The sequence below is a fragment of the Galleria mellonella genome, unplaced genomic scaffold (genome assembly GCF_026898425.1).
Source record: "Galleria mellonella isolate WM207_F2 unplaced genomic scaffold, CSIRO_AGI_GalMel_v1 utg312, whole genome shotgun sequence".
NCBI lineage: Eukaryota > Metazoa > Arthropoda > Insecta > Lepidoptera > Pyralidae > Galleria > Galleria mellonella.
Genome location: NW_026442074.1, coordinates 8,714,746 through 8,727,807, shown reverse-complemented (window position 1 = coordinate 8,727,807; position 13,062 = coordinate 8,714,746). Strand labels below are relative to the sequence as shown.

General features: G+C 33.0%; 1 protein-coding gene across 3 annotated transcripts; it reads left to right on the top strand.

The window, feature by feature from the left end:
* The first annotated feature begins 4,002 nt into the window (after positions 1 to 4,002).
* Positions 4,003 to 12,717, top strand: LOC113522062 (serine/threonine-protein phosphatase Pgam5, mitochondrial). 3 transcript variants are annotated; one of them, XM_026907743.3, is made up of 5 exons: positions 4,003 to 4,322; positions 5,168 to 5,349; positions 6,056 to 6,273; positions 7,239 to 7,360; positions 8,235 to 12,717. In XM_026907743.3, the coding sequence occupies exons 1-5, from the start codon at positions 4,150 to 4,152 to the stop codon at positions 8,383 to 8,385; spliced, it is 846 nt and encodes a 281-aa protein (XP_026763544.2). In that variant the 5' UTR covers positions 4,003 to 4,149; the 3' UTR covers positions 8,386 to 12,717. The 3 variants fall into 3 exon arrangements, with proteins under 3 accessions (XP_026763544.2, XP_026763542.2, XP_026763541.2); XM_026907741.3 differs by having other exon boundaries at positions 7,230 to 7,360; XM_026907740.3 differs by having other exon boundaries at positions 7,227 to 7,360.
* The last annotated feature ends 345 nt before the right edge of the window (positions 12,718 to 13,062 follow it).

Sequence of the window (13,062 nt, the reverse complement as noted above, 5' to 3'; positions counted from 1 at the left end):
CGTAAAATTATAAGCCAAAACTTTTTGTAATATGGATAAATATAAAAACATATTGTATTACGTGTTATAATAATAATAATAATTTTTATTTTGGAAATTTTTGGTCCATTAAATGTTTAAATATAATATTTTTTTTTTTTTACAACACAGGGGGCAAACGAGCATGCGGCTCACCTGATGGTAAGTGACTACCGCCGCCCATGATCACCCACAACACCAGCGGCATTGCAGGTGTGCTGCCGGCCTTTTAAAAAGGAATATACTCTTTTCTTGAAGGTTATGTTGTCGTATCGGTTCGGAAATACTGCTGCTGGAAGTTGATTCCAAAGAATGGTTGTGCGTGGAAAAACGCACGGTGGAAGACCGCCACTCGTCCAGATGATTGGGATGAAACTTTAGTTTGTGGCGGGTTGTACGGTGGTGAAAATCAGCAGCAGGTATCAATCCGAACAATTCCTCAGAACACTCCCCATGATAAATTCGGTAGAAGATGCACAGAGATGCAACATCCCTGCGCAGTTTCAGTGGATCAAGTCGGACAGTAAGGCGTTGACTATCGATAATTCGAGCCGCCCGACTTTGAATGCGGTCTAACGGAAGGAGTTGGTACTGTGGCGCTCCTGCCCACAGGTGAGAACAGTATTCCATATGCGGCCTGACTTGGGCTTTATATAATTTCAGGCGGTGTTCTGGCATGAAATATCGTCTCACCCTATTGAGCACTCCTAACTTTTTGGAAGCTATCTTAGCCTTCTCCTCCAGATGACCGCAAAACTGGACGTCGCAAGATATATCAACGCCCAGAATTCCTAGACTCGACTTTTTATCAAGGGAAGTGCCCTGAAAGTGAGGAGATACGACAAACGGCGTCTTTTTTGCGGTAAACGCGCAGACTTGTGTCTTTTTGGGGTTAAATTGGACAAGATTTTGTTCACCCCAGATCGAAACTTGATGGAGTGAAGTTTCGATTTCAGACACAAGTCTATTCCGACACTCATCGGTATGTGCCCGCGAGATCTTTGCATGACCGGTATATAATGTATCTCCTGTACTGTCGTCTGCATAGCAATGAATATTACTTATCTGTAACATATCATTGATATGCAGAAGAAACAGAGTCGGAGATAGTACACAGCCTTGCGGGACACCAGCATTCAAAGGTTTTAAATCAGAGCATGCTCCGTCGACTACGACCTTAATGCTACGTTCCTTGAGAAAACTGGCGACCCAAATGCACAGTCTCGCAGGCAACCCAAATGAAGGTAGCTTTGAAAGCAGCGCTCTATGCCACACCCGATCAAAGGCCTTCGCGATATCCAGACTAACTGCTAAGGCCTCTCCCTTACTCTCGATTGCCACTGCCCATCGGTGTGTTAAGTAAGCTAAAAGATCACCGGCCGAACGTCCCTGTCGAAAGCCGTACTGGCGATCACAGATCAGCTGGTGCTCTTCTAGGTACCGGAGCAGTTGACGGTTAATGATGGATTCCATAACCTAATAATATAATAAAATAATAATTGAGATAATATATAGTGGACGTGCTGAATGGATTTGAATTAAATTTGTTACACGAATACGTTATATTCTAATTAAAATTCTAACTTAATACACAGGATATTTTGTACACGAGGGTAAAGCCACGGGATACCGGTAGTCTATAATAATAATAAATATCTTTACTTACCTATATTCACATTTCTTATTAATTATCTAGTTTATTATTTTTTTTTTAATTAAAACCCACAATTTTTATTAACTTAAGCACAAATAAATCTAAATTGTTTAGCAGCAATCTGCATAAATTATTATTAATGTGATGAAATATAGAAGGTTACCTACTGTAGCTAAAGACACAACGAATATCACTAAGTGAACAATCTTGTTTTAAAAACTATTTTGTCGCAATACCAAAAAATAAAAAAAAACAAGCTCATAGTACGATGCATAAAATATGGTGTATGGTTCAGTAGATTTTTTATAAAAACAAAACCAAAGCTTGTTTTTGTTTTTTTAATTGCCCGTATATTTTTTTTTTTTTTACTAGATGTACTCAAAAAAGAAACTTAACCAATTTTAAAAATTTACTTTAAACTTTCACTTATAGAAAGTAACTTAGTTATTGTTATATATGTTATTGTAACAATTGTATGACAGATGCTTTATTCAACTACTATCGCATAATATAAAAACTATTATTATAATTAAGGTAATGAGCTGTACAAATTTATTCAAAAAACTTTGGCAGGGAGATAAGACAGTTTTATCCCGATTAAAAAAATGGATACGAAATATAGGAATCCAAAATTTCCAGGATCAGTTACTCATAAAACAATATAATGTTAAGTATTTTGTTACGGAACCCTAAAAATATGATCAACAAATGTTTTATGATAAGTATGTACATATTTTGTCACACATGTAGAAAAACGATTTGAATATTTAAGTACAAATGTATGTATGATAGAAAAATAAAGGTGGAAGTAGGTCATCACGAAATGATGACAAATACATGACATTTTTAACCCGTTAAAATATTTTTAAAAATAGACTTAAGGAGCATCTTTTATCTTTATGAACTTATATTTATTTGTATATATATATATATATATATATATATATATATATATATATATATATATATATATATATATATATATATATATATATATATATATATATATATATATATATATATAATTTGGAATTATATTTATTTGATAGAAATGGTAGCTGTTGTTAATAAACATGAATAATTTCAATGGAGATTGGCGATGAATTTGAACAATAAAAATACAAAGGGCGCAAAATAAAGCACGCAGTTTCACTGTTCAATCAAATGTACCAAGTGATTATAAGCAAATTAAATATGCATCAATTATTAACATATTTTTATACGACTATAGTAGCAAACAAGCATACGGCCCGTCTGATGGTATACGGAGTTACCGTAGCCTATGGACGCCTGTAACACCAGAGATGTTACGCACACGTTGGCGACCCTTAAGAAATCTTAATACTCCCTTTTTGAAGAACCCCATGCTATAGTCTCTAGGGAAAGCCTCGGTAGGAAGACCATTCCACAAGCTGTGTTTGCGGGAGGAAACTCTTCTGAAATCGCACTGTGTCGCCATTCTAATTAAAAAAAATACTCATATTATAAATGTGCATTTGAGTTTGTTTATTACTTTATAACACCTTAACGGTTTATTTAATCACAATGAAATTTAAGGAAGTTTGGTACGTACATATTATTTAAATAGAGAAGAATAGGTATAGGCTACTTTTTATCCCGCTCAGTAAACATATCCCGGCCACGTAGACGAAATCGCGACTAAAATAAATAATCTAAATAGTAAATCTAATAGTAAATATTAAATTTTCAACTAGTGCACTTCATTACATCAAAACCTGGTAAATTAATTTAATTCAGTCTTGATACTCTAGCGCTATTCTGAAGGGATTTAGAACTATTATTTACAGCTTAGCTGGACACTTGCTACTGTTTCCTTATATAATTTCTCCTTACTTTTCCCTCCGTGGAGAAGGGATTTTGCTAGTAATGCGGACTACCAGACCCTTTGCTTACAATATACCCAGTATACATCAAGTCAACTTCCCCCTGGAAACCATAGAGGTGAATTCCAAGTGTATTCATCTATACGGTATACGCTAGTAGAATATCAATTAGGGATGATAGGTGAGAATGAAAGGACAGGTCAGTTGGCCCATCATAACGAATTCATCGACAATTAACCATGATGGTTTCCAGGAAGAATCGCATGGAGGTCAACCTATTAGGATATATTGCTAGCAATGTGGCTGTTAGATCCCATTACAAACAATCTTTTTCCCCTGCACAAGCGTGGTCATCATTCTATTTTATTAAAAAAAAACTTTCTTTCACTATTAGACTAAGTATTCGAATCAGTCTTACTTAGCACGTTCTTTTTTAAACTAGCTGTCACTGTCACCTGTAACTACTGTCAGTATCATAGAATTAACTGTCAAATCTTATTGTACCTTACTTATTGAGAGGTTATGTTTTATTCTTTTTAATAATAGATTTTCTTTCATATTTTCGATTTATAAAGAACCCTTTGTATGTAAATGTATTCATTTTCCGACTGGACTATTTTCATTTGTTAAATAATGGCGTCGTTTTCCCGTTTCAACAAAATTGCTTTATTGAGTTTAGGTGCTGTTGGTGGCGGTTTAGCATATTATCATGTAAATAGCGGAAGAAATGAGAGAAAATTCGACGTGCACAATTCGTGGACTACTAATTTTACACCAAGTGTTAAATGGGAGAAGAATTGGGACCAGTAAGTAGTACGCAACATTTAAATATAAAAGGAGGCCATCCATATGTTTAATTAGGTTATTAGGTTATAATTCAATATATTAAAAAAAATGTTCTATACAGTAATTTATTTACCCCTTTTTATGTATATAATTAAGAAGTGGGTCATTTTTATTGATTTACTGCCTAACATATAAAAACAACAATGAAAAAAAAACTCTGAAGTCATAAACACCAAACTCAACTAAAAATTCAAAACTATAACTGCCTTTAATGTTAGCCAAGGACCCTATGTTCTGTATAAGTGATGTGTTTTGTTGTTTTGATGGCATTATTGTCATTTGAAGTAAAATTTTTACAATTTCTTTTTTTAAGTTTCTTACCCACTACCTTTTTTTTATTATTAATTCCTTTTAATATATACTGGTACCTTCTTAATATATAATTATATACTGGTTAGTTGATTATAATTTTTTTATTTAATTCCACTTCCATTAGTATGTGTGTGAATGCCAACACTCAATAACTAACTACTATTGTTATGACCAGAGGTTCTACAATCTGACTGGCATTCCGTTAACACACATTTTACAACACATATTTTAATTCTACATGAGGCACTTTTAGGCAAATTAAGAGGTCACTGCCCAGAGCCTAGTGATAGCCATTTGACACTAAACTAATGGTAGCAGAATTAAACAAAATTAGTGAACTAACCAGTGATATGGGCTTCCTTAAAATAATACCTAGCTGGGTAAAACATTAGATGCTATATATTTATTATTTATAATTATCTAATTATATCTTATAATAATATTTTAAGTATCTAATTAGAATATATTAAATTAACTAATTTGTTTGCCACAGCCGGGAACCAGAATCAATAGTAAAGCCCAAAAAAAATGACAAGCCAGAAGAGGAGAATAGATACAATGAACAAATTGAAAAGGCGAAAAAGAGCAAAGCTGTTCGTCATTTGTTTCTTATCAGACATGGACAATACAATATAGAAGGGGTCACAGATAAAGAAAGAACACTTACTGACTTGGGTAAGGATTTGTACACGAATTATTTAATGTTCCCACAATTTAAGTAATTAAATGTTACAATATTTGTAACTATATATAGATTTAAATATCAGCAAAGGTTTTAAACAAAATTACTTTATCTGCTTATACTGTTTGCTAGATTTGTTTTCCATGGTTTGAACTGCCTAAAACCATTTCCATTTATGATTTTATATGTATTTTTAAGATAGTGGAAAATATTTTTCTATAGTAATTAAGAAAACAATTGTCTATGTTTTCTCTATAAAAGTAATTGAAAACAAATTATTGCCTTGCCCATAGATATTCTTCAAAAAGGGTATATTAAGGTTTCTACAAGGTCAACGATATGCATGTGACTAGTAGTGCAGGCTTCCATAGGCTACAGTGACTGTTCACCATCAAATGGGCTGTATACTTATTTGCTACCTTCATGGTATAAAAAAAAGATCTACCTATATAGAAATGGTTTGCTGGAAGAAATCTTTTATTAGAGATAAGCTCCACTTTGTACACTATGTTTCAAATTATTTGTGGTTAACATTATATTTTGTGTACAATAAAGAATTACCTTTAATAAATAGCCTACTATTATGTACTTTTGCATAAAAGCAAATAAAAATATTTACCATATTTCATTCTCAATTACATAAATGATCTGTTGCTTATTGTTATCCACATTCCTTGCTTCAAATTTAAATAATTTCAGGTAGAACACAAGCCGACCTGACAGGACAAAGGCTTGCCTGTCTCGACATCAAATGGGATTTATTGGTCCAATCCACAATGACTCGGGCGCAGGAGACGGCGGCCATTATTGCCAAGCATTTAGACAAAAATTTAGAGATTAAAGACTGTCAATTAATTGAAGAGGGTGCTCCAATACCCCCTGAACCACCAGTAGGGCATTGGAGACCAGAAGCAAAAGTAAGTTATTAAGGCATGTTAAAAAATTTTATACATTCTGGAAAATATTGTGTATTATATAACAGTAGAATTCTTATAATATAATTAAGCATAATTTTTTGTTTTAATTTTTGTTGGGGCATCAGTACACCTGAGTGACTATACCAGCCTTATAGGGAATGTCTCCATACAAGCTTTGTCAAACTAATTTGTCATAAATACATTTATTAGAATATTTTATAAAAATAAATTACACTGAGAATGGTGTACTGATGGTGACACTATTATAGATCATTGCCTAATCATTGTCTTAACATTACTAAGGATATCACTAAATATATCATGATGCCTATTGTAATGCATTGGGATTCTTGAGGACAAATTAAAAAGTAAAATGTTAAAAAAAATCTAACAAAATTAATTACACTAAACAATTACTTGAATATCAAATGTGCATGGTGTTAGCTGATCATGACTTTTAACAACTGTGTACATATGTACATTTTTTGACATAGTACATTTAAATAAATACACATAGTGTTATAAACATATCATCATCATCATCAGTTGACGTAACCATTTTAAACTTTATAATTTCAGTTATTCATTGTCTACTACTAAATATAGATCTAACATACAGGTATCCCAAACTTGTTTTAAAAGACTTTATATAAGTTCCATATACTATACTTGCTCTCTGACAATACAGTGACAAACTAATATAATACTCAATTAAATTCTCACATATTAAGATTAGAAATAAGCTACATTTCTAATTTGTTATTATAGTACTTATTTCCTTTTTTTTTTATTTAAATATGGAACTATCTAGAGCTCATTCTAATTAATTTATATTTTTTGCTTTGTATATTTAATTTTCAATTTAAAGCAATAATAGTTTTTTGTAGTAGTTCCATATCTTGTTATTGCAATACTGGCCAGTATAGTAATGCAGTATGGTTTGGCATCCTTAGCAGTTTTTCCAGGACAGTGCTCGGATAGAGGCCGCGTTCCGGAGATATTTCTACAGGGCGCCACCTGAGCAGACCAACGACACCTACACGATACTGGTCTGCCACGCGAATGTCATCAGATATTTTGTTTGCAAGTGAGTATAACATTTATCACCATGTGGTCCCGGCATAGAATAGGTCACCCCTTCCTTTCCCGTGGGTATCGTAAGAAGCGACTGAAAGAAGGCGAGGGATGAGCAGCAGCATCCCTCTTAAAACATCTCCAAAGCCTAATAGCGGTTGCCAATCGACCTGATAAACGTGGCAACTACTGGCAAAACTTCCAAGAAGGAGGCTTCTGTTCAGCAGTGGACAGTTAAAGGCTGAAATGATAATGATAATATTTACTATTATATTAGCCAAGTGGCGCTAGCCTTTATGACGAGAACTATTAGCTGAATCGTACATTTACACGTATGTAACGAGACAAACCAGTAACACCTATTACAAACATGTGTGTATATGTATTTATTTACGTATTTATTATTAAGTTAAAATGTACATTTATATATTCACATTATTGTAGGAGATATCTTTAGTAGTATTTAAAAAAAATATCATTTTCGTGTCTCCGGTCAAACTGTTTATAATTACTCTTCTCCATCCAAAGGTTGCTTAGAAGACATCGCTCTTAGCGATAAGGCCGCCCATTGTTTTCTTACGGTCATAGTTTCTTGTAATTGTTTGTATATGCAATAAGTTTACTATTGTAATCTTTTGGAGGAAACAGTAAAGAGTACCTATCTATCTATATACTTAGCTAATTCCCGCGGCTTTACCCACATACAACAATATATAAAGCATCATATATATTATAAGTTAGGATATAAAGTCTACTCATGTATCAAATTTATATCCAATCCATTCAAACATTAATTGAGAAAAAAACATACAAACATATTTAGAAACTTCAACATTTATATTATTAGTAGTTAAATTTACATCACAATTTACTAAATTTCGTTCCAGAGCCCTTCAGTTCCCTCCCGAGGGCTGGCTCCGGATATCACTGAACCACGGTTCAATAACGTGGGTGTCGATTCTACCCAACGGGAACGTGGTCCTCCGAGTCCTCGGCGACACCGGCCACATGGAGCCCAAGTATATCACCAGCCGGTAAAGCGGTTAGCATGCTAATGTAGAACGGGCGTTGTAATAGCGACTATATGCGTAACATATTATGGTTCATTTCGTATAACCATATATAAAATTTAACGATTGCATCTCATGCTTAATACGAGAAAACGAATATGAACGCACCATTGCAGTCTCATCGACGACCTCTGCAGCTCAGAGACATGTTACTTTGCATCAATGAGGTCCCTGGTTTAATTCTCGGCAGAGGCAATTGCCTCGTGTCTGGGTGAACTAGGTTATGCCTCTAGATATTAGTTGACTAGTTCCTCAGAGTGTCTTAGCTTGAGGATTAGAAAATTGGTGTGGCACTAATTCTCGTTTCGGGTTATATGAAATGAACAATTTTATGAAGTCTGCAAAATAGCCGTTCCAACCTGTTTCATTGTTGTCACTGAAATGGCCATAGCATAATTATATTTCAACATTATGAGAACAGCATTACTAGTAAGAATAAAATTTATCAATTTTAAAACCATTGTTACTGGTGATCAACCTTCAGTACCAATAGAATTATGACTGGATTATCCATTAGGCAGTGTTGCCAATAGCCTAAGGGCGCCAACGTGGTTAATCCGACCCTGAATGGAATTCATTATAGGAGAATTAAACGAAATAATATGAAACAATAGGCAATTAGTATAGTGTAGATTAACTTTCCCAAAATAATTCCTAATTTCGTAAATCAGCCAGTACTCGCTACCGCGTGCATGAGAGAACGATACCGTAATTCATTATCTGGCTTTTTCTCATGTGTGTGCATTAACGAAATCGTATCTAACGCTAATTTCATTTATCTATAAGATCAGAATGGGTATCTAGTAAACTGGTAATAGATTCTAAACATTTCTTTGTGGACGTTTGTTGTGCTTAAAAATAGTTTATAATTTTTTCCCCCTTTTATTCATAAAAACGTTTCAAAAACCAATTTTTAGTAATTGAAGTGTTTTGTCTTTTTCATTATTGCAGCTAAATTTTCAATTTGAGAGAAAGTAACAAAACATTGCATTACTTAAAATAGATTTGAAGGAAGTATAGTTCTTATAAACAAAGTCTTTACTAAACTTTAGTCTTTCGACTAAAAATTCAAGTATGTTTCATTGAAATTGGACGAATAGAAAATTCTCAGTCTTTGTTGAAATATAATTATAGGCTCTGGTCGTTGTAGAGTAGTCCTAAAGGCCAAATTAATCAAATATAATTTGATAATAATGCGTATTATAAGCTAAACGGAGTGTATTATAATTATGTAAAAATGTAACTTTAAATATATCTCCTCACATCCTTATTTCTCTGATTTTAAGTGACACTCCCGGTGTTAGATGCCATGGTTAGCATTGTATATCTTTATACATGGCATATTTGGTGAACAATCATAATAAGTCTTTATTTCGGAATTTTAGTAAATGAATATCTGCAGCTCCCAATAGACTCCATAATGGTAATTATTACAAAAGTGTCAATTAACATGTAAGATGAGGTCACGGGTTCGATTCCCGGAAATTATCTTTTCTGAATTGACTGGGTGCTTTAGATAGTGCCACCAGGTCAGAGAGAACGTCTAAGTGATCAAAAATATGATCAATGGTTTTGAGAACTTTATGGAATGCAAAAAAAAAGTATTAAATATTCATGTTTTTTATTTAAGTATGTACCTAAATTTATTTCGATAATGAAACTTGTCAAGATTAACTTCATATGCTATGTATAAATTTAACATAAAGAGAAATACTTGAATTGTGCTCCGATTATGTTGTGATACGACAAATATTTTTCCTAACTTGACCCATTCTTATTCCTTACTCGTCCGACAATAATGATTTGATCTTTATTATTCGCCCGCTTATCATTTGTAATATTTTTTTTTGTAAGTGTTATAAAAAATGTTGCTTTAGGACGACTAAGGGTCATGACGGTTGTGATAAATATATAAAAATAATGTAATCGGTTGAGTTAAGAATTTATTTTGAGACGATTGAAAAGTATGACCGAATTGGATGTGACGTCACTGAACTGACCTATGACGTTTACCAGAGGGAGACTTTGTACAAAAGTCGATTGCTTGGGTACCTCTGTCCCATTCGTGTTTCAACCGTGAAGCAGTTGTGTTTGCATGGCTGTGTTTCGGTTTGAAGGGTGGGATATGGCGTGAATTTACTGGGTACAGAGGAATAACACCTAAGTCCTCAGGAATGGCAACGCATGGGGGGTATCATGGGCGAAACAGTATACTCTGTTATGTCCACGGTACTGCTCATGTGTATAGGCGACGGTTACCACTTTCCATCAGGTGGGCCGTCAGCTTGTTTGCCATTCTAAGTTCTATAAAAAAAAAAAAAAAAAAAAAAAAAAAAAAAAAAAAAAAAAAAAAAAAAACGTTCGTTAGCACGGATATTTCCTTGTCCTTTTAAGTATGTCATCTCAACGAAGTAGTTACAATATCAATATAAAATATTTAATATCAATAGGTAAATGCAAAATTGCTTTAGGGGTGAATAATATATAGCAGTATCTATATACTCGTATTATAGTTATCTATATATCTGTATATTGACCAATGATGGATATATTAAATTTCGGATGTCCAATACATAATATCATTTGAGACTTTGTACAAAAGCCGATTGCTTGGGTACCTCTGTCCCATTCTTGTTTCTATCGTGAAGCAGTTGTGTTTGCATGGCTGTGTTTCAGTTTGAAGGATAGGATATGGCGAGAATTTACTGGGTATAGAGGAATAACATCTGAGTCCTCAGGAATGGCAACGCATGGGGGGTATCATGGGCGAAACAGTATACTCTGTTATGTCCATGGTACTGCTCATGTCTATAGGCGACGGTTACCACTTTCCATCAGGTGGGCCGTCAGCTTGTTTGCCATTCTAAGTTGTATAAAAAAAAAGAACCTGATCAAAATGTATATAGTATCCAACTAGTGCTGGCATTAGGTGATGACCTTTTTTTCGCCATCAGAGAAATCCAATATATAGATATCAAATCGGTACCGATATTACTCGTCCCTAATAATTAAACAATTACAACTGCAGTAACATGTCGGCAGGAATTATGAACCACACAGTGACTTGAATGTAAAAGAAATCTGCTGAAAGTATGAAGAATTGGAGCTCTTGTGGCTGTGATGGAAAATACAGGATTCGCTTTTTGTATGGTTGCGTATGCGCCTGTCCAGCTATAAGTTATTACCCTCTTATGGGGTAATCTGTCCCAGCAGTGGACGTATGGGTTGTTATATTGAGTTATGGGAAGTTGAAACGCATTTGTCTGCCTTTACAAAGTTATACAGGGTGAAATCCCAGTTGTTAGCTGCACGCCGTATGTAAAACTGATAATGTACACATGTAGAACATTTTATTATTAAAAGATTCTTGAAAACACATTACATTTGGATGTAATAAATACCGCTTTCACTTACGTGTAATTTAGTCGAGAAATCTCGACTAGTTTAGTCATGGCGCGCAATGAGGCTTGCGCTCGCGTTACAGTCGCTCAGGACTAAAAATCTCCAAACTATTCGAGCTTTTACGACCAAATTACATGTACGTTGAACAAGTAGTTATTACATTAAAATGTGGAACATTATTAGGACAAAAACTCAAAAATTCAAAAACGTCGAATAAGTTTTTATCCCCATACTAAGTGTTAGTATGGGAGGCTCAAAATCTTATCAACATATGTTACTATGTGAGAATTATTTAGATTCATTAAAATAACATTATTTTAAAAGGATGCTAACAATTTCGATATTATCCTGTATAATAATATACATAAAAGAACCAATCGTTGAATTTCCTTGCCGAAAAAATTGTTCAGGTGTGACCTATATAACATACCATATTGGATCTTTTATTGTCAAATATATTGCTTAACCTATTGTATTGTGACGAACACAATAGTGCCATTCTGTAGCGCGTTACAAAAAAATTATAGTATCCTTTTCTAAATATGAAATTCCTTTTGATAGATAATATAGATACAAATAAATTGAAACTCAGCTTAATGCCGTTGTAATAAGGGTTAAATTTTAAACATGAACAAATGTTTGATTTTGGAATAGAGTGTGTCTTTTTGCATTTTTTTTTTTTTTATGTATATTTATTTTGTAGTATTAATGATATTTACTTAATCTACGTGCCAATTCTTTTTTAATTAAAGATTTGATAAGTGATAAAATAATTTTATTTATTTTAATATTGAATCATTATTACTTTTTTCATAATATGTAAAATATTTCTCGAATATTCACACTGATTGTCTGATTGTTTAATTTGTTGATTGTATATTGATTGTTTTTATAAATAGTGTAAAATAAATAAATAATATTACATAATTCCAATTTTTTTTTTTGGCAAAAATAGGTTTCTTGAAAAGAAAAATATTTAAAATATTATTAAAAACAATATGTTAATGACATTGATTTTTAACTGTTTGTATTTTTTATTGCATGCTAAAATGATTATAATATACTCGAAAGTCTAATGTAAATTTTTTTCACTGTATGTATCAGTCCAATAATAAATATTACACAATACCTATATAGGAACTTGTAATCTTTTTATTATGTACTTAAAATATTATCATTTATTACCGCTTTACCTCTCGAAAAGTGTTATTATAAATCCTCATCATGTATATAAAATAATCTG

Excerpts from the sequence above, each read along its gene's own strand:
- LOC113522062 (XM_026907740.3), top strand. The coding sequence starts at position 4,150 with ATGGCGTCGTTTTCCCGTTTCAACAAAATTGCTTTATTGAGTTTAGGT. Across the intron at positions 6,274-7,226 it reads ATTGGAGACCAGAAGCAAAA|CAGTTTTTCCAGGACAGTGC; the intron begins GTAAGTTATTAA and ends TGGCATCCTTAG. Across the intron at positions 7,361-8,234 it reads ATCAGATATTTTGTTTGCAA|AGCCCTTCAGTTCCCTCCCG; the intron begins GTGAGTATAACA and ends ATTTCGTTCCAG.